We start from the raw sequence: 24,928 nt of genomic DNA on the forward strand, positions 1-24,928 counted from the left end.
ACTCCAGCTCCCTCCCGCCCCTATGGGGCTGCTTCTAACAGGGACGAACCCCCCCGGGCGGGGTGTCTCCCCCGCCCCGGAGCCTTAACCCGCCCCCTCCCCAGCGCCGCCCGGTGCCCCCGGCCCGGGGGTCGCCCCGGGGTCTGCGCGGTGCCGGGGCTGACCGTGACGGCCGCGCCCCGCGGTGTGGGCGCGTGTCCGGGAGTCGCCTTCGCTTCTTCTCCGTCATTAAAGCTCAGCTCAGCCCGACTCTGAGCGTGCCGGGATTGGGGAGGAGCCGCTCGCGGGACCCGTCCCACCGCGGGCCGCGGGGCGGGAGCGGCGCCGGGCGCTGCGTGGGGCCCGGGGATCCCCCGCGCCCACGGGCGGGCCCGGCCCGCGGGGGGCGGCGCTGCCGCCGCCGTGCGCCCCGTCGGGGGGGCCGAGCCCGCTCCCGGCCCGGCCCGGCTCGGCTCCTCCGGAGGAGGCGGTGCCGTCCCGGGCCGCGCTCGGCTCCGCAGCCCCGCGGGGCCGCCCCGGTGAGTGCGGGGGGCGCGGGTGCGGGGGTCCGTCCGTCGGGGGTCGCGGTGCCCGGGGGTGCAGAGGGATGTGCGGGCAGGTCGCGCCACTGTGTCCCCACGGCCCTGGCCAGTGCCAAGTCCCCGTGTCCCCGCGTCCCCGCGCCTCCTGGCATCGCCCGTCGCCGCCGCTCGGGCCGCGGGTGCCAGGCGGTGCCGCGGGCACAAAGACATCGCTGTGCGGCGGGGACAGAGCCGGGAGGGAGCGCGGACACAGGTGGGCTGCGGGGGGTGCAGCAGGGCTCGGCAGGGATGGAGAAGGGGTGAAGGACACGAAGGGGGGGTGCAGGGACTGGAGAAAGGGACATAAGGGAGAGGTGGGGTGCAGTGTCTAAAGAAGGGGTGCAGGGTCCCGGGAAGAGGTTCAGGCCTGTCGGGGGGTCTGGGGTGGGTGCCCAGCTGGGTGTGGGGGGTCCCCAGGGATGCTGAGCGGGGCTGGGCATGGGGAGGGGGTTTGGGGTTTGCTCCCGGCGCTGGAAGCCCAGCCCAGGAAATTCTTCCGGGCAGCCTCTCAAGCCCCTCTTTGTGCTCTTGGGATTTTTGACATTCCCGGCGGCTGCGGACGGGGTGCCGGGTGCCGGACGGGGTGCCCGGTTCCAGACGGGCTGCCCAGCTCTCCCAGGCTGTAGCGGGAGGGGTGGGATGGGATCTGGTGTGGATTTAGGGGATGCGGCTGCACATTCCCACCCATCCCATCGGAGCCAAGCGCTGTGCCACTCGCTGGGGTGCCACGGGGACCCTGTGCCACCCCCGGGGGATCCTCAGCGCCCTTCACCAGCGTGGATTTGAAGGACTGGGGCTGCTGGGTGCCGGACGCTGCTGTGGTGAGCAGCAGAACCCGTCCCTCGCTGCCACATCCTCCCCTCCAAGCCCTCAGCTCGGCTCTGCCAGGCCACAGAGCCGGCCTTGCTGCCAAGGCGTCACCGATTTCCTGCCTCGCTCCAGCTCCTGGGAGCGACCTTGGCTGTCTCGGCTGCACCGCCGGGTGCCTGGGACCCCCTGGCCCGGGGGAGGAAGCCGCCAGCCTCGGGGCGCAGGAGGAAGCGGCGGTGGCTGCTGTCACCCTGCGAGGACCTGGGTCCCCTCCCCGGAAGGAAAGCGCTGCCGGCGCTGGGGACCCTCAGGGTGCAGCGGGGACAGGGAGGCCCTCGCTGTGTGCTCCGTGGGTAGGAGCAGGGGGGTCCCCTCCGCCCCATCCCCTCGGCGCCCGGGATCGCTGACACCTCGCTCCTGCCCACCCAGAGCCGCCGCTGCCATGCCGGTGACGGTGACAGTGACACTGCCCGGCCCGGCGCCGTGGGGCTTCCGCATCTCCGGGGGAAGAGATTTCGGGAAGCCCATCACCGTCTCCAAGGTAGGAGCCCCCCGTGCGCCCCGGCCCGGGAGCGGATCCTGTTTGCTGTCCTCGGGGGATCCCGCTCCGCGGGAACGGCCACGGCGGCTGGGGGGGCCTGGGGGGGCCGGGGGGGTCCCGTGGCCCCCGGGCTGGGCTGGGCTGTGCCAAATTTCCGGGCGTTGTTCCCAAGGCCGCGGTCCCTCCTGGCAGAGGGTCTGGCGCTGTTCTGGCAGCGCCCTGGAGATTCCAGAGGGCGGGAGCATCCCGGCGGGGGTGGGGGGGGCTGCACGGGGGGGTCACCGGGCCGCGTCCCCTTCTCCGCGGAGGTCACGGAGCACGGGAAGGCGGCCGCGGGTGACCTCCGGCCGGGGGATGTCATTGTCACCATCAATGGGGAGAGCACGGCTGAGATGCTCAACGTGGAGGCGCAGAACAAGATCAAGCAGAGCCCGGGGCAGCTGCGGCTGGAGGTGCAGAGGTGGGTGCTGGGGCACCCCGACACCGGCCCGGGGTGCCAGCGCTGTCTGCACGGGGCTGGGGTCCCCAACCACGCGGGTGTCACCTGTTCTCCCCCCCGTGGCTCCTGGGGCGGTGCCGTCCCCGCGGGAGCCTGGCCCTGCTCTCTAATTAAGGAGTCGGGCGCTAACGAGGCCTGGCAGCGCTGGCAGCCGTTTCCCGGCCAACTGGTCCCAGTTGGGGACCCGGCTGCTCCGCGGCCCCCGGGGCTGCGGGGAGGGGTCACACCGGGCGGTTTTGGGCTCCCGGGGCTGATCCCAAACGCTGCTGCTCTCCCTTGGCCCTCAGGTCCCCGGTGCCACCTGCCAGCCACACCAACGGGGACACCTCCCCAGAGATGCTGGCCTCGCGTTTCCAGGTGAGCTCCAGGCAGCCCCTGCACGCCCGGGGCCCCAGCCAGGGCTAGTGGCAGCTGCTGGTGTCACCCTCCCCTCCCCAGGACACGCTGCAGGTGCCGAGTGGGAGCCGAAGCGCCCCGAGGACGCTCGACCCCAGCCTGGCATCCCTGACCCACCCGCCTGGCAGTGCCAGGTAAGGCTGCGCCGGGCTGTGTGTGGGGCTGGGGGCGAGCAGGGGGCTGGGGAGGGCCAGGGACCCCCCTGATGGCTCTGTTCTCTCCCCCAGCTCACAGCCCTTGGAGCAGGAGTTCACCTGTCCCGGCCTCCCCCAGGTGAGCAGGGAGCTGGGCAGAGATGCTGGGGGCACCAAAACCTTCTGAACCTGAAAACCATCCCCCTCTGCACCCCCAAACCATCCCCCTCTGCACCCCCAAACCATCCTTCTCTGCAGCCCCAAACCATCCCCCTCTGCACCCCCAAACCATCCCCCTCTGCACCCCCAAACCATCCATCCCCATTTTAAACCCCAAACCGTCCAGCTTTGAACCACCAAACCTTGCCCCTTTGCAATGCTAAACCTTCCCCCCCTCGAGCCCCCAAACCACCCTCCTCTGAGCCCCAAAACAACCCCCCTGTGAGCCCCCAAACCACTCTGTCTGCAGCCCCACGGCCTTGTCGCCGCCCAGCCCCGCTGTCCCCCGGGGTCCCCGTCGGGGCTGGCTGCGGGGGTGTCCCCTCCCCGCCGCGCTGGCAGCGCCCCCGGCCCCGCGGGCACCGCCGCACCTGCCCAGGGATGTTTTGCTCCTCTTGGCAGCGGCGCCAGCCTGGGGAGGCCAAACCAGTTTGGGAAGGCCCAGCCCCGCTCCTGCCAGCCCGGGGCACCGGGGCGTTGGCCGGGCAGGGACCCGCGGCGGGACACCCCGGGAGTGGGATCGGGACACCCCGGGACTGGGATGGGGACACCTCGGGAGCGGGATCGGGACACCCCGGGAGCGGGATCGGGACACCCCGGGAGCGGGATCGGGATGCCCGGGGTCTGGGATCGGGATGCCCGGGGTCTGGCTGCCTCCTCCACCCCGAGCTCGGTGCCAGGCTGCCCGCGGCCGCCCCATCCTCCCTGCGGGCAGCCGCTGGCTCCGGCCCTGGCGTCTCCCTCCTTTCCTCCTCCCCGCTTTCTCTTTTTCTTGTTTTTCAAGCCCAAATTGGGAAGCGCCGCGGCCCCGAGCGCGGCCCTTCCCAGCTGCCTTTGGCCGCAGCCCCGGCCGCCGGGGGCTCCTCGGGCCCGCTCCCTCCTTCCCTCCAGCTCCTTGTTTGCTTTGGTGCCGGCTCCCAGGGCTCCCTCCCTGCCCCACCGGTCCCTCCCTGCCCCCGAGGGTCCCTCCCGGCTCCGGAGGGTTGGGGACATGGGGGTGCCGTGCCCGAGCCCCACGGCCCAGGGGCGGTGAGGGGGGGCTGCCCCTGGCTCCATCCCACCCCTCCCCGCATCCCAGGGATGAGGCCAAGGCCCGGCTCCTCCCGTGCCTAACTTTAGCTCGTCCCTCGTGGCCCCACAGAGCCCCGGCGCTGCCCCTCTCCAGGGGTCCGGGCAGGGGGTCCCCGTGCCCTGCGCCCGCCCCGGGGTCCCGGGGGGTTCATTCCCGTTCCGATCTGCGTGGCAGCTGCTCCCGCCAGCATCGGCTTCCACTTAGCCCGGGCTGCGCCTCCCGGCCGCGCCGAGGCCGCTAAGCAGGAGCAGATGGAGGGGAGGGGAGGGGCGCAGGCGCTGCCTTGTGGGGTGGGGGCGCTGCCCTGGCCCCTCTGGGGGGTCCCAGCCTGGGTGGGAAGGAGAAGCAGCAGCGCCACGGAGCATCCCTGCATCCCTCTGGAGATCTGGGCTTGGGGAGAGCCCCTGGGCCTGGTCCTGGTGTCCTTGGGGTGTCTGGGGGGAGAGAGAGGGTCTGTGGGCACCCTCAGGTGTTTTTGGGGGCTGCTGCAGCCCCCCAGCCCAGCGCAGCCCCTCAGGACTCCCCTCACTTCTCCCCCTGCCAGGAGCGACGCCTGAGCCGCCAGAGCAGCTCCCAGGGGCCCGTCCTGCCTCCCCCCCCGCGCCCACCCTCCCCGGAGCTCGGAGCCCCCCAAAACCCCTGGGCAGCCCCCAGGGAGAGGCGCCTCTCCTCCCCCTGCCCCAGGTACGGAGCGGGCTGGGGGCTCTCGGGGGGGACACCACGGAAGGGAACCCCCAGCCCCGTGTCCCCGCGCCGGTTTGTCACCCGTGGTGCTGAGGGAGCCCGCGGAAGGGGTTAACTCACCTGCAGGCAGGTGGGGCCGAGGGAGGGCCGGGCAGGCCGGGGCAGCTCCCGGGCGGAGGGAGCAGGTGGCGGACGGGCCGGGTGGGTCCCGGAATCCGGGCGCTGCGAACCCCCCAAAACCTCCCCTGGGGCTGCGCCCCGCAGCCAGGGCTCGGAGCCGGCCATGAGGCGCTTGGAGGAGGACTCGGAAGTCTACAAGATGCTGCAGGAGAACCGGGAGCTGCGGGCGGCCCCGCGGCAGTCCAGCACCTTCCGCCTGCTCCAGGAGGCGCTGGAGGATGAGGAAGGAGGTGAGGGGGGCACGGAGGGCGGCGGGAGCCCTGGCAGGGGGGTGGCAGGACCCTGATGGCCTGGTGTCCCCACAGGAGCCCCCGCAGCCCCCTTCCCCAGCCGGCTCTCGGCCGGGGCCCGCAAGCCCGTGGCCGGGGTGCAGAAGCTGCACGTCTGTGAGAAGTGCGGGAGCAGCATCGCGTGAGTGGGGCCGGGGGGTCCGGGGCTGGCTCCGTCCCTGCTGGAAAAGCCAAAAAGGGGCTGCTGTCAGCGCGGGGCAGGGTCTGATCCTGACATTGCTCCCGGCAGGGATAAAATAATCCTGGGTGTGGGTGGGGCGGGTCCCGGGGCAGAGCCCATCCCTGCTGTCGCTGCCGGAGGGGTGAAACTGGGGCTGAGGGTGGGCTGGGAATGGGGCTGGGGGGTCCCAGGGCAGGATCCATCCCTGTCATTGCTCCTTCAGGGTGAAAATGGGGGTGGTCCTGCGGTGTGAGTGGGGCCCAGGTGGTCCCAGGGTGGGATCCATCCCTGCCATTGCTCTTTTGGGGTAAAAATGGGGGCGGTCCTGGGGTGTGAGTGGTCCCAGGGCGGGATCCATCCCTGCCATTGCTCCTTCAGGGGTGAAAATGGGGGCGGTCCTGCGGTGTGAGTGGTCCCAGGGCAGGATCCATCCCTGCCATCGCTCCAGGGCCACCGCGGGGCTGTGCCCGGGTGGGAGGGGGCGCTGGGGACACCTCGGCTGAGCGCGTGTCCCCTCCCCGCAGGACGCAGGCGGTGCGGATCCAGGACGGCCGCTACCGGCACCCGTCCTGCTACAGCTGCGCCGACTGCGGCCTCAGCCTCAAGATGCGCGGCCACTTCTGGGTGGGGGACGAGCTCTTCTGCGAGAAGCACGCCCGCCTGCGCTACCAGGGACCCCCGGGGGGGCCCCGGCCCGTGTCCCCCCGCTCCTGAGCCCCGGCCGCCGGTCACCCCGCGTCCCCCGGCTGTCCCACCCCAGGGCTGGCCTGGGGGCACTGCCAGGCTGGGGACGGACGGGATTTGGGGGGGATGCGGTGCAGCCACCCCCTTCGTGGCTGTGTGTGATGAGCTGGGTGAGTTCTCAGCCCGGGGGACACCGAGGGGACATTGGGGTGGGGTCGCTTGAGCACTTGGGTACCGGAGAGGGGTTGGCACGGCTTGTGCACTGACTGCAAAGGGCTTCTCCCAGGAATTAAAGCGGATTCTCTTTAAATATAATATATATTTGCTCCACTGCCGTGTCTGCTCTGTGCCGGGACCCCAGGGCAGGGGGAAGAGGGCTCTACCCCAAACCCGGGGTGCAGACAGGGACCCCCAGACCCCCCAGCCCCGCTGCCTGCACGCGGGTGGGTGTCCAGGTGCTCCGGTGCCGCCCCTTGTCCTGCTCCCGGGAAGGTCGGGGCTGCCCTCGGGGCTGGCTGGCCCCTCCCTGTGTCCCTGGGAGGTGTCCGAGTTTATCGGGGGCTGTTGGCCGAGGCCTTTGTCCTGCTCCAGGTGCTCTTATCGCCGCGCCCCGCCCTCCGTGCCCTCGCGCACGGAGATGGCTTTGCTGTTATCTGGGCGTAGCTGTTGTCTGGGATTCGCTGTTATCAGCGGCCTGGGAGAGACCTGTCCCTTCCCCTGCCCTCTGCAGCAGGGACAGCCAGGACCGCCCCCTCCCCTCCTGCCTGGGGTCTCTCTGGGGTCTGCTCGGGGTGTGCCACAGCCCCCCGTGAGCCGCGGGCTCGGTCACAGAGCTCTCCCCATCGAATTCCCGGTTAATCACCCCAGAGCGGCTGGGGCTGCCCCTGGATCCCGGGAGGGAAGGGGCTGGGAGCGGCCTGGGACAGCGGGAGGTGTCCCTGCCCACGGCAGGGGTGGCACTGGATGGGCTTTGAGGTCCCTTCCAACCCAACCATTCCACGGCTCTATGACACCCAGGCAGGGAGGAGGAGGAGGATGATGATGATGGTCCTGCCCTTCTCCCGCCCTCTCCACACGGGGAAAAGAGGAATAAACGCTTTGAGCCCTCCTGGGATAGCGCAGCTGGGGCTGGGGGCGAAGGGGCTGCCCAGGCAGGGGGCGGCCCCCCACCCCCGCCCCGCCCCGGGGCTGTGCCGCCCCCGGCCCTGCCGGATAAAGCAGCGGAGGAGCAGCCCCCGGCTCCCTGCCCTGTTCCCGGTTTCACCCCTCGCTCCCGGTGCGTCCCGAGGATGCTGCGCCGCCGCGGAGCCTTCGCGGTGCAGCCGCTCCGCGCTGACCTCGGTGAGTCGGTGGTCCCGGGGCTGGGGGCTCCCTCGGGGTCCCAGCCTGCCAGGATCCCTCAGGGATCTCTGCTGGAGAGGGAGCCCGGGGTCCTTGGAACCCCGGTTTGTGTTGGCTGTGCTTGAGAAGGAGCCCGGGGGTCCCCGGAACCCCCAGTTTGTGTAAGGGGGTCCCTGCAGCCCTGTTTTCCACCCCACTCCCTGCCGGGAGGGGCCCAGGCACCGGCTGCGCTGGGAATTCAGCTTTTCCCTTCCTGTGTTTGGGCTGACGGGCCGGTGCCGTCCCCAAATGCGGCGTGGGGGTCCCCAAAACCCCGGGCCCACCTCCGAGCGTGCCGCAGCTCCAGCTGTGCCGGGACCCCTCCAGCAGCAACATCTGGGAGGTACCGGGGCTGAGCTGGAGCTGCCCACGCGGGGGGCACCCCCAGGAGGAGCTGATGGGGACCCCCACGCCCCTCCTCGCCCTGCAGTGCCCCCCACGCTCGTGGGGCTGCGGTGACACCCCCGTGGTGGCGGCCTTGGCACGTGGGGTCCCGGAGCCTGTGGAATCGCGGCGTGTGGGAAGGGGGATGCTGGCAGCGGCCACGGAGCCGCGGTGGAGGGGCTGCCCCCCGGCATTCCTGGGATTCAATCCTGCTGGGGCGGGCGGGCTGCTCCCCGCCATTGCTGGGATTCGATCCCGCCGAGCGGCCGGGTTGTCCCGGCTCCCCTGGGCCCCTCCAGCCCCCGGGGGATGCAGGAGGGGCAGGAATTTGGGAGCACCGCGACCCCCGAGCGGTGAATTGAGCCCACGCTGGAGCCCTGAGTGAGTTTTCTGGAATTCGGCGGGATGCAGGCGGCACCTGGCTGCCTGCCGGCGCCCGAACAGCCCTCTCGCCTTCCCAGCTGCGGTGGGAAGGGAGTCCCTAACCACCGGCCCAGCCAGTATCGCCGATCCCAAAGGCTGCGAGGAACCAGTTGGGAACCGGTCGGGTAATGAGGTGCCTCTGGATGCAGGGCCCGTGGCCGGCCGGGGCGGCAATAAAAGGGAGCGCCGGGACGCGCGCCCGGCACTCGGCTCTGGCGCTCGGCGATGTGGGGTGGCTCCCGCGCCGTCTGGAAGAGGAGGTTCAGCTGCTGTGAGTGCGTTCGGGGGGGTGCCGAGCCCCCCGAGCGGGGCTTTGGGGGTGGGCAGCCCGCAGGAGGTGCCCAAGCTCCGCTGGCAGCTCCCGGAGCCGCGGCCTGGCTGGGAAGGGAGCGCTGGGCACAGAGACCTGGCCGCGGGTGCAGCACGATCCCGGCTGGAGCTGCGGGGTGCTGGGGGCACATCCCGGCTGCCGATGCCACCCCTCCCACGGGGACGGGTGCGAGGAGCGGGTGGTGCCGGAGCCATCCCAGACCCGGGATCCCCCGGTGCTGTGTGCTGGGTCACCGGCACCGAGCTGGAGGGGGGTACAGGAGGAACCCGGCTCGAAAGCCCTGCCCAGGTCAGGGTGGGGGCCATGGGTGCCCCCCAGCAGCTCAGCGTGGGAGGAGGAGGAGGATGGCTGAGGCCAGGGCTGTGTTTTTGGGCAGTAGAGACAACACACTGGGGCTGTAGGAGCGTATTCCCAGCTGGAGAGCGGCCTTGGGCACGGCTGGAGCTGCTACAGGGGGCTTGCAGGGTGGTGGGCACCCAGTTTTCTGCCCCAGCTGAGCCCACCCCTCTTCCCTCGCCCGCAGATGGTCCCTGGGAGTCAGCCGAGAGCTGCATCGTGCGCACCTCCGCCAGCGTCTACCGCCGGCTGCAGGAGAGCCCGCGGCAGCCCCCGCGGGGCATGAGCACCCGGGGACCCCCAGCGCAGCCCCCCAGCAGCCCCCCGGCCGCCGGCAGGCCCCTCGAGTCGGAGGATTCCGGCGTGGAGATGACCAGCAGCGAGCACTCGCCCTGCGCCCCGCTGTGCTCCCAGAGCCGCTTCTCCCTGGACGGCTTCCCGGCGGAGGAGCCCCCCGGAGAGGAGCCCCCCCGGAGCCCCCGCAGCCGCTCGGCCAGCCGGAGGCTGCTGCAGGCAGCGCAGCGGAGCAGGAGGCAGCGCTGCCCGCGCCAGCTCAGCCGGCGCAGCGCCAGCGCTGCCGACCTGGCAGAGCCCCCGCGGGACCCCCGGGAGGCCGAGGGGGCTGCGGGGGGGCTCCCTCGGGACCCCCGGGCCGTGCCCGAGGCCGCGGTGTCGGGGCAGGGGCTGCGCTACCTGGAGCACGTGTGCCAGATGCTGGAGCGGCTGGCGCGGCTGCAGCAGGACAGCCGAGCCCTGCGGCAGCGGGCGGCCGGAGCCCGCCCGGCCACCCTGGTGAGCGCCGGGGGCAGGGGGATGCGCGGGGAGGGGCTGTGGGGGTCCCGCCTCACGCCCCGCCCGTCCTCTCCTCGCCCGCAGCCCAGCCGGCAGCCTCCGAGGCAGGATGTGGGCACCTGGAGGGGCGAGGGGTTCCGGCCGCGCTCCTGCTCGGACAGCCAGGCTCCAGGTGAGCGGGGTGGGCTCGGGAATGGTGGCACCTGGGGGCAGGTGAGCAGGGTGGGATCGGGAATGGTGGCACCGGGGGATGGCGGAATGGCAGCACCGGTGCCAGGTGAATGGGGTGGGATCGGGAATGACGGCACCTGGGGCCAAGTGAGCTCAGGAATGGTGGCACCTGGAGCCAGGTGAGCACTGGGAATGCGGGAATGGCAGCAGCAGTGCCAGGTGAGCGGGGTGGGCTCGGGAATGATGGCACCTGGGGGCAGGTGAGCATTTGGGATGCGGGAATGGCAGCACCGGTGCCAGGTGAGTGGGGTGGGCTCAGGAATGACGGCACCTGGGGCCAGGTGAGCAGGGTGGGCTCAGGAATGACGGCACCTGGGGCCAGGTGAGCACTGGGGGATGCGGGAATGGCAGCACCGGTGCCAGCTGAGCAGGGTGGGATGGCGGGACAAGGTGAGGGGTCAGCATGTGGCATGGCAGCCGGACCCCAAGCTTGACCAGCTTTGCTCCCCCTTGCAGCAGCGGACCCCGGGCCGTGCCGGCGGTTGTGGGGACACTCGGTGAGCTCCCCCAGCCTGCTGGAGCCCGCCGAGGGCGGGCCGGGCGTCCCGGCACCGGACAAGGTACGGCCGGGGGGGCTCGGGGAGCGGGGGGGAGCCCCGGGTGCCCCCGCTGACCGCGGCTCTCCCGCAGGACGGGCGCTCGCACTGGGGCCGGGTGAAGGTGCTGCTCACCCGCCTGACCCGCCGCTCCCTGCGCGGCGGCCGCTGCAGGTAGGACCGGGGGTCCCACCGCCACCGCCACACCTGGATGGAGGAACTGCGTCACACCTCACCCCATGACGTCACGCCGGCCCGGGGCCGGTCCCCGGCCTGGCGCACCCCCTTCACCTTTTTTTCTTTCCCCCAATAAAGTATTTTCACCCATAAAGAGGCGGCTCTTAGAGAGGTGCTTGCTGGCGCGCCGTGACGTCACGCGCCTAACTCCGGCGTGACGTCACGCGAGGGCGCGTCACTGCCGCATCACTTCCGACGGCTCTCCCGCCCCTTTTGTCCCACCGGGCCCGGACCCACGGACGGCCCAAGCGGCTGCCGAGCCCCCGAACTCGTCCTGCCCCCGGAGCCCCCCGGGGGTTGGTGGGGAGGGGGCGCCGGGGGTCCCCGCCGGGGCGGGATGATGCTGCCGGGAGCAGCGCGGCTCTCTCGGGGGGCTCCCCGCTTCGGGGGGTGGGTGAGCAGGGGGTTCGATGCTGTTTCGGCGCTGCCGGAGCCCCTCGTGGTGTCGCCGGAGCCGCAGGTGAGGAAGATGCTGCCCCGAGCCGCGGCCAGGCGCTCTCCCATCAGGTATCCCCTTATCCCTCCTTTCCCCCCCCTTTCCTGCTGATTTCCTACCGTCACTCGGGGTTTTTTCCTTCCCAGCGCCCGCCGGCCCCGCTCCGGGAGCAGCCCCGGAGCCGCAGCGCCCGCCGCTCCATCCCGGGAACCGTGAGTGCCCGTCCCCGCCGTGCCCACCCCCACGGCAGGGCCTGGGGGCACGGGGGGCCCTGGCAGCGCCCCCCGGCTGGGTCACGGCCGGATCGGGGGTGCTGAAGGGTTTTTTGAGCACAGCTGGGGGTGTGTGTGTGTTTTATGCTTTATCCCCCCCTTTCCAGCATCAAACCCCTTCCCACCGTCCCCCCCGGGGTGAGAGCAATGGGGAGGGGCTCGGGGAGGTGGGGGAAGGACGGGGCTGGGTGCTCCCGGGGCGGGGTGGGGGTCTGGGCACCCCCTCCCCTGCTGCCCCTCTGCCACCTCCACCTTCCCCCTCACTGGGATCCCAGTGGCTGATCCCAAGGAAATCGCCGAGGCTGCTCCAGGGGATGCTGATTCTCCTTCCAGGGCCCAGGTGAGGAGGAGGAGGAGGAAGGTCTGAGCCTCTCTGAGCCACCCCTGGATCACCTGGAACACGGGGCAGCTCCCGAGCACCTGACAAGGAAAATCGAGGTGTGGATCCAGATGTGGGCTGGTGTTGGCAGGCCTGGAGAGGGTTAATTCATCCCGTTTGTGGTTTGTGAGGGACTGGTGGTGGGCTGGCACCTGCTAAAGCTGTGCCGAGGGGATTTGGGGAGGAAGGGGGACAAGCACTGGGCCAACCTGGAATTCCTGATGGGGAGATAAAAGGAGGAAGGTTTGTTCACCAGCAGGGAATGATCCCATGCTGGGATGGCCCCGCTGCCCCTCACGGATCCTCCCGGGGCAGAGCCTCCCTCCCCTCTGCTCCTGCAGGTCCGAGGGCTGCTGAGCCTCACCCAGGGGTGCCTCAGCCACCGAGGCTGAGCACGTTCCTCATTGTAGAGTTTTCCCTTGCTGCCAGCTCTCCCTATTAACGCTGGGATCTTGTGGGTGGTGCAAAACCCGGTAATTATCCACTTTTTACTATAAAAGATGGAATTCTCCTCCCCAACCACTGCGGAGAGTAGGCAGAGTGAATCCCTGGGAACGCCTGGGTTTGAGTTTCCACGGGTGACATCCCTCTCCTGAGGGCTGGGAGGGCAGCAGGAGCTGAAGGCATGGCCCAGGGGCTGGGATTTGGGGATGCTCTGGGTGCTGGGGACCAGGGGAGGTCTGGCTGTGCCACACGGGGTGACAGTGATGGGGACAAAGCCACCAGGTGGGTTCAGGTGAGCCCAGCCGGGCTTGAATCCAGGGAGGAATCAACACCTGCAGGCCACAGAGGGATCTTGGCCCGTTTGGGAGGCACACTGAGGTCTGCAGCGCTTGGATCCCGTGTCCCTTGCTCGGGCTCACGGGCTCCATGCATGGTAGTTAAAAATATATATAAATATCTATATTCTGTATATTTAGCATCCCTGCTCTGGGTAACCGTGGTAACTGGGTTTATTTTGCTTAAACCTGGCCTGGCATGTGATGTGCTTGGGAAGGAACAAGGGGAGAGGGAGGGATGAAGTTCTGCATGCTGGGAGCTGGGGAGGAGCCTTGGCACGGGATGCTCTGGGGGGGACCTCACTGTGCACTGGGGACAGCCACCAGCCTTCCCACAGCTCTGCTCCATCCCTTTGCTCCGGCTGGGAAGGGAAATATTGGTTTTAGGGATTCCTAAACCCTGGTTTTAGGGGTTCTATCCCCATTTTCTGCTGGGCTTCCCAGGACACCCCCGAGCCCCGTTCCCTGTCTCGTGCAGGTTTGCCAAAGCCAGGTCCTGGTGGGAAGAGGTGGCGATGGTCCCTGTTCCCTGCAGCCGTGTGCCCTCACCTGGAGCAGCAGGAGCCTCGTGCCACCCCAAGGCAGAGGAGGGACCTTTGTCACCTCCCCCAGAACCCCTCCAGGGTGGGCTTCAACCCCGTATCCCAAGCAGCATCTGCCCACCCCAGGGCACAGCGGGCAGCCTCTCCTTGTCCCGAAAGGCTCCAGCCCTGCCCCGAACTGCCTCTGTTGTACAGGAAAACTCCATTCCTCGTGCTGCGAGGGGGGATGTTCGATCCCCATTCTCCCTTCCAGGGACACTCCAAGCCCCCGGTGTCCCTGCTGCAGCGGCGGCCGGGCGGCGGCAGAGGGCGACAGCGGCCCGGTGACAGCGGCACCAGCCCGGCCCCGGCGGTGACAGCGGCACCGGCCCCGGCGGTGACAGCGGCACCGACACGGCCCCGGCCGCGCTGCGCTGCCAGAAACTTTATTGGGGACAAGCACGGAGTCCCTGCGGCCCCTCCGCACACCCAGGAGGGGGTGCAGCCCCCCAGTTTGCCATAGGTTTGCTCCTGGCTGGGTTGTCCCTTAGGGATGTCCCCACTGTCGCTGCTCTGGGGTCCCCATGGCACGCCCTGCACCCCCCAGCTCTGGGGCTCTTTGTAGCATTCCTGGGAAGAGAAGGATGGATGCTCACCATGACAAGCATCACCCTGTCCCTGTACCTCAAAAAATGAAATTTGAGTGATTTTCCCCTCCCCTGAGGGGACACTGGGCTCCTAAGGCACAAAATGAGGGGAAGGAGTGGGGGGTCTCACCCTCTTGGCTCTGGGGGTGCCAAGGGCGGCTGGAACCTGGGAAAATCCAGCACCCCATCTTCATCTGAGTGGGATCACTCCTTTTCCTGCTCCTGCACACCCCAAAATCTAAGGCACAACTCATTCACAGACTAAGCCAGCCCGCAGCCGTGGGGCGACGGGAGCAGCTCCAGCCCCACGAGTCCACCCTGGGAGGGGATCCGGGGTGAGAGGGGGGGGATCCCCCCGCCCCCAGCCCGGCCTCAGTCGTCGGCCACGATGGAGAGGGCGCGGAGCTCGCCCAGCTTGGCGTCGTTGTCGCGCTCGCGCTGCTCGTCGCTCAGCCCGGGCCGCTCGATCTGCGCCGTCAGCTCCCCAAAAATCTTGTGCATCTCCGTGTAGTAAACAACCTGTTGGAGCAAGGGGGGTTGGGGAGGGAGGGGAATGGGGGTCTCCTTCCCCAGCCCACCCCCCGGGTGCCCTCGGCAGCCCCTGAGCGCGGCGTTGGTGTCTGGAATAGCTCCCTCCCCCGCGGCCGTGCCGCCCCCTCGGATTATTACAACTCAACACATTTTAATAACGCGCTGCCCTTCTCTGCTCGCTTCCCATCTGCGAGCCGCGCGTGCGGGGCCGCACCGGCAGCGCCGCCCTCCCGCGGCCGCCTGTCCCCGCGCTTGTCGCCGGTGCCACCGGCAGCACCCGGTGCCCACGGCCCGGGGGGCACACCGGGCAGGGCTCGGGGGCACGCCCGGCAGCGCCGTGCCCCGCGCGAAGCACGGCGAGGAGGAGGAGGGGTGTGTTAATAACGTGCTAATTAGCACCGCCAATTATCTCCGGCAGCGAGCAGCGCTCGCCGGCGCGGGAGCCCGTGGGTCAGCGCAGGCAGATGGCAGCGGGGTGGCTGCTCGGGCGCGGGCTCCAGCGGGGAGAGGGGGGGTCCCAGCCCTGCCGGGGAGACCCTCGGGGCTGGGGGACCCCCCCGGTGCCGCAGGACCTCCGGTGGGAGGGACCCTCGGTGCTGTGGGAGCCCCGGCACTGGGGGGCTCAGCCCTGACTGTGCGACCCCCAATGCTGCTTGGGCACTCCCGGTGCTGCGGGATGCCAGTGCTGCCTGTGCGACCCCCGGAGCTGCAGAACCCCTTGCTGTAATACCCCCGGGTGCCACAGGGACCCCTGGCACTGCAGGACCCCCGGGGCCGTGCCAGGTGTGGGATCCTGCCCTGGCTATCCCCCCCATCCCCCAGGGAGGGAGAGGGGCACGCAGCCCCCCAGGGTGGGCAATGCCAGCGCTGTCCCCGTTTCCCACGAGGGCCCCAGCATCTCCAGCAGCACCGGTGCTGAGACATCCACGGTCTCCATGGAGACCAGCTCCCCGAATCCTGCTCGAAGCCATGCCGATTTTGGGCAGGCCTCAGGGGGTGTGGTGGGGACCCCACAGGGCAGTGCTGGCTGCCTGAAGCCCCCTCCCAGGCCCGGCCATGCCAGGGGCCCGGGGGCTGCTCCGTGGCCGGGGCTCCCCCCGCAGCCGTGCCAGCTGAGTCACAGCAACGCTCATTTACACAGTGACTAACGAACCCCGCACAGGGCTGAGCTGGCAGGGGCCCCCCAAAATCCCCGCACGCCCCCCAAACCACAACCCCACAGCTGGGTCACCCCGAACGCCCTCTGAGCCCCGCTGCCAGCCAGAGATGCCACAAACACCTGAAATCCTCTGGCACTGCCACGGGTGGGCAGGGATCTGGGGGCAGGGGTGCCAAGCGGGGTGCCAGAGCCCTGGAGCAGCCTCCATGTCCCTCGTCCCCAGGCTGGAGTCAGCTGGGCTCTGCTCAGTCACATATGGCCAAGTGGCACTGCCAAATCCAGCATGGAAAAAGCTGAATCTTGTCGGGGTGGCAGGCCTGGAGGCAGATGCTGCCCCCAGGGTTGTCCCCCAAGATTTGGGGACATCTGTCCCTCAGGATTGGTCCCAGGATTGTTCCCCAGGATTGGCTCCAGAATTGGCCCCCCACCAGGATCCAGAAATCCTTGAGAATTCCTCCAGGACCAGGACTGCACCCTAGATTTTCCCCAGGATTGTCCCCAGGATTGGTCCCAGGATTGTCCTCCAGGATTTGGGGACAACTGTCCCCCAGGGTTGGCTCCAGAATTGGCCCCCCACCAGGATCCAGAAATCCTTGAGAATTCCTCCGGGACCAGGACTGCACCCTAGATTTTCCCCAGGATTGTCCCCCATCATTGTCCCCAGGACTGCCCCCCAGGATTGTCCCCAGGACTGTCCCCAGCACCCCCACTGCATGAACGGGCAGAGCAGAGCGAACCCCTTGGTGCTGCTCCCCTCCACCCACGTCCCTCAGCCACTGATCCCTTCCCCAGGGACACCCCGTGTCCCCAGGGCCTGTGGGTGTCCTTGGGGACACCCCGTGTCCCCAGGGCCCTCTGGGCATCCCTGGGGACGCCCCTGTCCCCCAGCAGGCCCCAGTGCAGAGGCAGCTGGCACCCCCGGAACGCTGCCCTGCCTCGCCAGCCGAGTCTCCTGAGCTTCATCAACAAAATCCCACTGGCATCGAGCCCCCCACGATTTCTCCTGTTGAAACAGGAGTGGAAACCCTCCCAGGGAGGGGATGCACCCCGAACTGGTGGCAGTGACAGGGGGCAGCCAGCTCGCCCTGCCCTACCTGCTCTGCCAGCCCAGTACTTTTCCAGCTATGGATGCCATATGCTCTGTCCCCATCCCATCAAATCCCAGCTCCAACTCGCCTTTGAGCCCGAGCCAGCGGCCCCGAGTCCACCTGTCTTGAACTAATTCTGTTTGGGGACGCTGTGTTCCGTGCATTTTCTACAGCTCCTGGCCACCATGGCCCAGTGGCCGCTTGTTTGGGGCAGCCCTACCCAAAACAAACCCAGGGGCACTGCCAGGGCCAGGCTCCCCCAGCCCACAGCACCACCCCTGCCTGCCAGCCCCACCTTTCCCCCCATTCCTCTCAAACCCAAAGGAATCTCATGTTTTCTAGCTGGAAAATAAAGCACAAAGCGGGAAGGAAGTGCTGTTCACGCCTCACACCAGCGACAGCTCCAAAATCTCCCCCTTTCATCTCCATGTGGCCACTTCAAAGCCCCCAGCCAGGGAAATATTTGCCTCCCTTGGCTTGGCCCGGGCCCGTGGGTGGAGGGAAGAATTTGGTGTTGAATGTTACAGCCCTGCGAGCTCGGGACATGTCCCGGTGTCAGGAGACAGCCAGCCCTGGGAGCACAGCCAGGCTGTGCCATGGGAACTGGCTGGGGAAGAGCCTTGGGAGGGTCTCCTTGGGTCAAAGCCACGGAGGTGCTTGGGAGCAGGGTCCTTCCCCTTCCCCGAGAGGCAGCTGGTCCCTTCCCAGCTCATCGTGGCACTGGATGGTGTCACTGTCACACAATTTGTCTTGCTTTAAGTCCCGGCTGCCTCCAGGGCCAAGAAATCAGGAAAATGACATGGTTTTGCATTTGGATGGTGGGTTTGACTCAGGGAGAAACAGCCCCAAAGTCACAGCAGCCTGCACGGGGCCAGCTGATCCCAGTCCCACCCCATCCAGCCTTTTCCCTGTGGGATTCACCTCCAGCCTCATCCCACTCCTAAAGAGGTACCTGCAGAAAAGGCTGAAAATAGAAATTACATCGAGGAACACGACCCTGCCCAGCTGCTAACCAGCTCAGGGAGGCACAGAGGGAGGCAAAGCTGGGCAGTATTTCCATGCCAGCTCTCTCCTGGGATGGGGATGCTCCTGCCTGCCCTTCCCAGCCAGGTGCCTGCAGGTGAGCAGTGCTGAGCTGACTCAGGGCTCTGGCTGCTATTCCTGGCTCGCCACTGACTCACTACCTTGGGCAAATCACATCCCTTTTCCATTTTATTTCAGCCACTTCAGTGGGAAAACGCTTCCCAGAGCTGCTGAGCCAGGGGGGCACACGGAGCCCAAGCCCAGCTTTGGCACAAATATTCCCAGCTCTCCTCAGAGCATCTTTCCCTGGGGGTGGAAGGATGCAGCCAGTGCTGGGAGGGAAGAGGGATGCAGCTCCCATGGAGGCTGGCAGGGAGGGAGGGATGTGAGGAGCTGCATCCATCTGGGACCAGCTTTAAGTCCAGCCTACGGGAGATGCATCAGCTTTGTTGTGACGCTGCCTTTTTGGGTGCTAAAAACAGGATTTCACTCGGTTTTCCCAACAAATTCCTCACCTGAAGAGAGGCAGGGCGGATAGACGGGAAAGAAAGCAGAGGATTCCCAAGGAAGAAGAGGGATATGGATGGAGTCTCACAGACAGCCCCAGCAGTGACACCCTGCTGCTCCCTGCTTGCACCCCTGGGTGCTCCGAGCACACCTATCCCAACGTCCTCCTCACCCCAAATTCCTTGGGAATGGGGACACAAACAGCGAGAAGCCAGAGGGGCAAAGCTGAGGAAGCTCACGGATCACAAACCCCAGAGAGGGCAGAGAAAATCCAGGTGCCAAGGTCTCACCCATGGAGGGGGTCCGCAGGGGGAAAGGGCCAGCAAGACTCTGGGAATTGTGCTTATTCCGGGCTGGAACAGGGATTGCTAAGGGAACAGCAGGAACAGCATCCCCAGCACCCACCCTGCGGCGCAGGGAGCATCGGCACCATCTGCTAGGTGAATCAGCCTGCAGACAACTCGCTGGCAGCTCCGCGCAGAGGCCCCCCCAAGTCGGAGGTGAGATGGAACACGTGCTCCCGGCACCTCCCGGCGGCCCCCCCGCAGCACACCTGGGTCCCTGCGGCAGCTCCCGGCCCCAAAATGCCGCAGGGAAACACCCACGGCCCCGTTCCGCCCTGCTCCCCGCCCCGGGCGCCGCGGAACGCGGGGCCACAGGTTCTCAAAGCCTGGTGAGATCCCAACCCGGCCCCTCTGCAGCCCCTGAGGGAAAGGGCAAAGGGAGAGGAGAGGAGGAGGAGGAGCCACAGCACGTTCGGGTGGAAATGAAAGCTGGGCATCTCTCCCAACAAATCTTTGGTCTGGAGATGTCCCAGGAGCCTCTTCTCCACTCACCAGGAGCCACAAACACCTCAAACCTAACCAAGCCCTGAGCTCAGGACCCCACATTCAAGGAGATGGCATTCCCAGGTGGATAAAGCCATGGAATTCCAGTGGATAAAGCACAGGCAGGGCTGGAACTGTGGCACAGGACACGACACAGGTACCAGGGAGGGACAATGTCTCACCTGTGCTCGGACCAGCGACTCAAAGCTGGGTTTGAAGTAATCGATGCGGCTGCTGTAGAATTTGGGCATCTCCTCCAGGAGCTGCTTGTTCTTGGCTTCAAAGTCCTCCTTCACCGGGCGCAGCTCCTCCCGGGCCTGCGGGGGGACATGGAGGGGTCAGAGTCCTGGGACAGGGATCCCCTGCCATGGAGGCCACCCCAGGACAATGGGGTGCTTTGCTTGGCTGTGGGGACGAGCAGTGACCAGCCTGGTGGGACCCATGGGATCATCCAGGGGGATCTGGTGGGATCCACGTGACCATTCAATGGTGGAACCCAAGTGACCATCCAATGGGACCTGGTGGGACCCAAGTGACCACTTAATGGATCGTGATGGGACCATCCAGTGGACCTTGATGGGATCCAAGAGACCATTCAATGGAACCTGGTGGGATCCAAGAGACCATCCAATGGAATCTTGGTGGGATCCCACCAGGGACCATTCAATGGACCTTGGTGGGATCCAAGAGACCATTCAGTGGAACCTGGTGGGACCCAAGTGACCATCCAACAGAATCTGGTGGGACTCAAGTAACCATTCAGTGGACCCTGGTGGGATCCAAGTGACCAGTTAACAGAACCTGGTGGAGCTCAAGTGACCTCTCAGTGGAACCTGGTGGGGCCCAAGTCAGCAGTTGATGGATCCTGATGGGACCATCCAATGGACCCATGCTCTGATCCTGGAAATCCACAGGACACCCAGAGAGGTTGTGCCTTCTCTCCTTCATCAAAACACGGACAAAACCCATTCCCAGAGCTCAGTCAGGCTGGAGAACGTCCCTGGCCACATCCCTGTCCCCTCACCCTGCGATTCCCAGGAGCGTCGCTCCAGGATCCTGTCCCCACCGTCACCGTGACCTTCAGCTCAGTGCATCCAACTGGCTCCTTTAAACAGAGCGTGGGGAGAACGGGAAATGTCTCGGGGATGGTGTGGAAAAGGGCAGGAGGGGGTGGGCTGTGAAATATTAGACCAGTTCAAGTCTGCCACTTAATCCCGGTGCCATTCCGACGGGAGGGGGGAGCGGGAGAGCCCGGCCCGGCCGCGGCGCCGCCCTGGGGACAGGGACAGCGTGCCAGGGGCATGGCATGGCCTGGCTGCAGGCTGGGAAAGGCTGGAATCAGCCCAGCAAAGCAAAAAATTCATCATTTGCCATGAGGCTGGGAGCGTTGAAACTCCCAGGATGGAGTTCATGGGGGGAAACTGGTGGGATGGAACTCATGGGGAAAATCCCAGGAGGGAGTTCATGGGGGGAAACTGCTGGGATGGAACTCATGGGGGAAACTCCTGGGGGAAACTTCAAGGATGGAGTTCATGAGGGGAAAATCCTGGTATGGAGGTCATGGGGGGAAACTCTTGGGGGAAAACTCCTGGGATGAGTTAGGGGGAAAACTCCTGGGATGGAGTTCATGGGGGGAAACTGCTGGGATGGAACTCATGGGGAAAATCCCAGGAGGGAGTTCATGGGGGGAAACTGCTGGGATGGAACTCATGGGGGAAACTCCAAGGATGGAGTTCATGAAGGGAAAATCCTGGGATAGAGTTCATGGGGGTAAACTCCTGGGGGAAAACTCCTGGGATGGAGTTATGAGGGAAAGCCCTGGGATGGAGTTCATGGTGGGAAAACCCCAGGATGGAGCCAGGGGAAAACTGGGATGGAGTTCATGGGGGGAAACTCCCAGGATGTTCTTCACAGGGGGCAGAAGAGCAGAAAACTTGGAGCAAACAATGGATGTAAATTTGCAGTTCAATCATTAAAAATAACTGGATGAGATGGGGCCCTCTCCCATTAAATCCAGACCCCCTGGATACCCCAGGTTCAGGATTGCTCAAGGCTGCCTCTCACAGGTGTTTAAACTCAGTGTTTGGTTAAGATTTATTTTCGGGGGAGGGGGGAATTAGATCAAAAGTTCATTAAGAGGAAAAATATATGAAATAACTAAACCCTGCTTAATCACCAGGACAAAAGAATTCCCATTTTTCCAGCCCCAGCTTTAGTCGCTGAGGCTGAGCAAAATAAGCTGCTTACTGTTAAACCAGAGGTGTCTTTTGTTCAGGCTGTTATTTAACACAAAACTTCATTTTTGGGGGGAAATTCATCAGAAAAACACATTTTCTTTGACTCTGAGAATCAATTGTTCCTGGGAGGATCGAGCCACGTGCTGCTGGAGCGACAGATTTTGGGGAAAAACGCTGGGGAAGATTTGATTTTAAAAAAAATAGAATAAAACCAACAAACTCATCACGATTTCACAAAATTTGGGAGAGAGCAAAAAGAATCTGGCAAAACTTCCTGTTAACCAATTACTGCAATTTTCCAAGACGAATTTTTTGGGAACAGGTGGCAAACATAAAGCTGGGAAATGCTCTGATCTGTTCCCTTCCCCATCCAGCTGCTCGCTCAGACGCGGAGGTCGGGGGGAACCCCCCTGTGCCTCGACCTCAGCGCTGCCTCCGAGCTCCCCCAGAGCTCCCAGGGCTCTGATTCCATTTTCTCTCGGAAAAAAAATTCCATTTTCTCTTAGAAAAGCAGCTCCTTCCCTTCACTGAACACTCCAAACCAGCGTTGTGCTGTCAAAAATGTGATTTTTACACGGATAAAAGACATCCTCCCAAAATGTTCTATTCATGGCACAGATGCCAGATAGAGGGAAAAGCTTCTCCTGAGTTTTCCCAGGAACGCTGCTGGCATTGTGGCTCTGGGGACACCTCAGTACCTGGTGCAGCTTGGCCAGGACAGGGCCAGTCCTCTCCTTTTCCTCATATTTTTCCACCTTGGACTGCAGGCGTTTGTAGTCCTGGAGCGTCTGCTCCCGGCGCTTCACTGCCATGTTCAGGCTCGGGAAGACGCTGCTGAACCTGGAAAAAAAACCATGGGAAAGGTTTGGGATGGGATATTTTGGGTGGGTGAAGCACCCAAGGAAATTGTGGAGCACCCTGGTGCAGCAGGAAGTTTCCTGCTGTGAGGTTTTTCCAAGCCAAACCATCCCAGAATTCGGAATATTCTTAATTAATGTGGTGATTGCCCAGGTCCTGGTTGGAAAGGGAAAGAAGAGGTGGAGAAGTTGCAATAAAAGTCCAGGGAAAAGAAAAAATGAGTGCAAAATAAATAATAACTGCCGATTAAAATTTAAATTAATACATTTAATTTACAGTTAATAATTAAATATTAAGGGTATTTTTTTTGCACAATTTTTTTTTCCTTATTGGATATTATTTTTTGCCTTTTTTGGTTTGTTTTTTTGTGCTTTTTTGGTTAATTTTCTGCTCTTTTTGGTAATTTTTTTTGCTTTTTTTTGGTTAATTTTTTCCTTTTTCTGATTTTTTTTTTGTTCTTTTTTCAGCAAATTTTTGCTCTTTTTGGGTCACAAACCCAGCTGAAGAGGAGCCCTGAGCCCTCCCCAGAAGGATTCACAGCATCCAACAATTTACCCAGGCGATGGGAAAGATTCCTATTATTAAAATGTGTTACAAATTGAGGAAACATGAACATCTGATGGAGAATATTTTTGAATGTGACAGAAAAGGGAAAAGCAGGAACTGGAACGTTGCTCCTGCCTCTTAATTCCACAAAATCAAATTATCCCAGGGGATACCAGGGCTGTGGGTTGGGATCAAAAAGGTGATGCTCCCTCTGGAGATAATAATTTAATATTCATAAATTCCATGGTTATTTTGGGGGGTTGAGGCCAGGGATTGGTGAAGAAAAATTTCTCTGAGCAGTCTGGCTATGGATTTTACTTCCAGGAGGGAACAAACGGCTTTCCCACCTCTTAAAATGGAAAAATAAAATCAAAACAGAAATAGAAATCCAACCTGGGGGGCCATTAGGAAAAAGAAAAGACACAAATGTCACTTGATGAGTGTAATTTGTTTTGGATGTGACCCAAATCCAGGGTTCAGGCAGAACCACGGGTGTTTCAGCCACTCCAGCCCTATCAAAATCCCATTTTCTGCTCGCTCTGGAGGGTGCTGATGGGCTGGGCTGGTGGGTGCTGAGAGAAGACTTTCATCCCTGAGCCTGTTTGCAAAGGGCAAATGCCAGGAGCAGGCAGAAATGGGAATTTTTGCATCCAAGAGTTTGTGTGGAGCATCCCTGGGTGAGCTGGGGATGTGATCCCTCAATCCTGCCCGGTCCTGCACGTCCCCCGAGGCTGGCACAGAACAAATCCATACAAATAGAAATATAAATATACATCCCATGATATTCTCTCTCTGTTGCAACAGCTTGGGGATGAGGAACAACCTGGAAAAGTCATCAGGGAGCTGCTCCAGCTGCCTGGAGAGGATCAGATGCTCTGCCCTGACATTGCTTTTTACGGGCACCATCCCACACAATCCCATTATATTTAAATGGGAGCCATGTCCTGGATGCAGCAGGCTCCAGGCGTGGCCTCACCAGCTCCTGGGCTGCTAAAATCTCTCCTACCTCTTTGTAAAGCTCAAAAATCCACCAGGAGAAGGGTGAGGGAAACAGGGATGGATGAAAGGGTGGCCAGGTTGAGAGCTCTCATGGGATACAGGTTTGGGGTCAGGGAATCAGGGAATGGTTTGGGCTGGAAAGGACCTTCAGGACACTCCAGCTGGGGCAGAGACGCCTTCCACTGGCCCAGGAGGCTCCAAGCCCACTCCAGCCTGGCCTGGTGCACTTCCAGAGATGTTTGTGTGCCAGGGATGCCCTTTCCCAGCATGGCACACACACAACGCCAGCAGCCCAAGGTGACAGCTCCTGCAGGGATTTCTCCCAGTTATTAACCATGGGAAGGAGGATTCCACCAGCCCAGAGGCTTTCCTGGCTTCTTTTATGTTCTGTCCCTGCTGGGGGAGGTTTGGGAAGGACCTAAAGCAGGGAGTAAAGACCATGGGGATGAGCTGAGCTGCTCCTCCATGGTGGGAATGCAGGCATGGCAATGCCAATGCCAGCAGAGATTCCAGGCTGGAGGCTGGGGAATCCTCCCTGCCCTGCCGTGCACCAAGCCCTGAGCACGGCCACCACATCCAACCCTTCCTGAGACGTCCCCAAACCACGGAGCCTCGTGCTGGCACCCAGACCCAGCTGTTAGTGGTGTTTTCCTGGCCTTTCCCTGGCACCTCCCAGGGCTCCAGCCTGAACAGAGCCACAGGACTCCAGCGAGGTCACACGCAGCCACCGCCACCCCCGACCTGCTGCACAGGGAAGAGCCAACCCCTCCCCTCGGAACAAGCAGCCAGGGAGGGCTCATAGAACCATCAGCAACGCAGTTTCCATTCACTTTGAAGTTAAATCTGGGTTTTAAAAAGGGAGGAGAAAAAAAAAGGCTCGATTTGATATTTTTTCCCCCGTTTTTTATTGCCGGTATCGGCTCGGTGCAATTTCGCAGCCCGTAATGGAAGGACACTGTGCTCAGGCAGAGCTTTAAAAAATATCTACAGGGCTGGATCTGAAGAGGCTGGAACTGTGTAGGCACAGCAGCTCCTGTCTCACAAGGACTTTTAATGCATAGATTATACGCTGCATTTCCGAGCGCAGGGGGCCCAGCTCCCCGAGCCGCAGCCGTGCCCAGCTCCGAGCGCCCTGAGCTCAGCCTGGCCTCTGGGAACCATGGAATCCCACGTTCCCTGGGTGGGAAGAGACCTTGAATCACCCTGTTCCACCCCCTGCCACGGGCACGGCACCTTCCAC

General features: G+C 64.2%; 4 protein-coding genes across 9 annotated transcripts in view; 3 read left to right on the forward strand and 1 right to left on the reverse strand.

Annotated features, from left to right (window-relative positions):
- Positions 1-6: 6 nt before the first annotated feature.
- On the forward strand, positions 7-6,559 carry PDLIM2 (PDZ and LIM domain 2). 4 transcript variants are annotated; one of them, XM_064400339.1, is made up of 12 exons: positions 313-518; positions 1,222-1,381; positions 1,503-1,723; positions 1,800-1,911; positions 2,220-2,371; positions 2,698-2,767; positions 2,849-2,940; positions 3,034-3,079; positions 4,776-4,915; positions 5,180-5,325; positions 5,401-5,506; positions 6,070-6,559. In XM_064400339.1, the coding sequence occupies exons 4-12, from the start codon at positions 1,813-1,815 to the stop codon at positions 6,257-6,259; spliced, it is 1,041 nt and encodes a 346-aa protein (XP_064256409.1). In that variant the 5' UTR covers positions 313-518; positions 1,222-1,381; positions 1,503-1,723; positions 1,800-1,812; the 3' UTR covers positions 6,260-6,559. The 4 variants fall into 4 exon arrangements, with proteins under 4 accessions (XP_064256406.1, XP_064256408.1, XP_064256409.1 ...); XM_064400336.1 differs by having other exon boundaries at positions 7-518; positions 1,222-1,911; XM_064400338.1 differs by lacking the exons at positions 1,222-1,381; positions 1,503-1,723 and having other exon boundaries at positions 7-518.
- Positions 6,560-7,141: 582 nt separating this feature from the next.
- C28H8orf58 (chromosome 28 C8orf58 homolog) lies at positions 7,142-10,929 on the forward strand. Its single transcript, XM_064400349.1, is given in 6 exon segments — positions 7,142-7,421; positions 7,424-7,570; positions 9,271-9,875; positions 9,960-10,047; positions 10,563-10,730; positions 10,733-10,929. Coding segments are annotated over 6 exon segments (1,269 nt in total). The 5' UTR covers positions 7,142-7,192; the 3' UTR covers positions 10,765-10,929.
- Positions 10,930-10,952: 23 nt separating this feature from the next.
- On the forward strand, positions 10,953-22,773 carry LOC135287042 (polyadenylate-binding protein 2-like). Of its 2 annotated transcripts, XM_064400347.1 has the most exons (4): positions 10,953-11,339; positions 11,462-11,527; positions 11,921-12,025; positions 22,611-22,773. In XM_064400347.1, the coding sequence occupies exons 1-4, from the start codon at positions 11,217-11,219 to the stop codon at positions 22,743-22,745; spliced, it is 429 nt and encodes a 142-aa protein (XP_064256417.1). In that variant the 5' UTR covers positions 10,953-11,216; the 3' UTR covers positions 22,746-22,773. The 2 variants fall into 2 exon arrangements, 1 of the variants encoding a protein (XP_064256417.1); XR_010350946.1 differs by lacking the exons at positions 10,953-11,339; positions 11,462-11,527; positions 22,611-22,773 and adding an exon at positions 13,224-13,360 and having other exon boundaries at positions 11,722-12,025.
- BIN3 (bridging integrator 3) overlaps positions 13,636-24,928 on the reverse strand; it is a 42,329-nt gene continuing 31,036 nt past the window's right edge. For both annotated transcript variants that reach the window (XM_064400345.1, XM_064400346.1), the window contains 3 exons: positions 21,984-22,125; positions 19,231-19,365; positions 13,636-14,432 (listed from right to left, as the gene is read on the reverse strand). In XM_064400345.1, the coding sequence (XP_064256415.1) occupies positions 14,286-14,432; positions 19,231-19,365; positions 21,984-22,125 (424 nt within the window). In that variant the 3' untranslated portion in view covers positions 13,636-14,285. The remainder of the gene's footprint in view (positions 14,433-19,230; positions 19,366-21,983; positions 22,126-24,928) is intronic.

This window comes from Passer domesticus, chromosome 28 (assembly GCF_036417665.1).
Source record: "Passer domesticus isolate bPasDom1 chromosome 28, bPasDom1.hap1, whole genome shotgun sequence".
NCBI classification, from domain to species: domain Eukaryota; kingdom Metazoa; phylum Chordata; class Aves; order Passeriformes; family Passeridae; genus Passer; species Passer domesticus.

Bases quoted from the DNA above. Each gene is read 5' to 3' on its own strand.
- PDLIM2 (XM_064400336.1), top strand. From the start codon at position 1,225: ATGCGGCTGCACATTCCCACCCATCCCATCGGAGCCAAGCGCTGTGCC. The intron at 1,912-2,219 runs GTAGGAGCCCCC...TTCTCCGCGGAG, and splicing joins AGCCCATCACCGTCTCCAAG to GTCACGGAGCACGGGAAGGC. The intron at 2,768-2,848 runs GTGAGCTCCAGG...TCCCCTCCCCAG, and splicing joins TGCTGGCCTCGCGTTTCCAG to GACACGCTGCAGGTGCCGAG.
- LOC135287042 (XM_064400347.1), top strand. From the start codon at position 11,217: ATGATGCTGCCGGGAGCAGCGCGGCTCTCTCGGGGGGCTCCCCGCTTC. The intron at 11,340-11,461 runs GTGAGGAAGATG...TTTCCTTCCCAG, and splicing joins TGGTGTCGCCGGAGCCGCAG to CGCCCGCCGGCCCCGCTCCG. The intron at 11,528-11,920 runs GTGAGTGCCCGT...TTCTCCTTCCAG, and splicing joins GCCGCTCCATCCCGGGAACC to GGCCCAGGTGAGGAGGAGGA.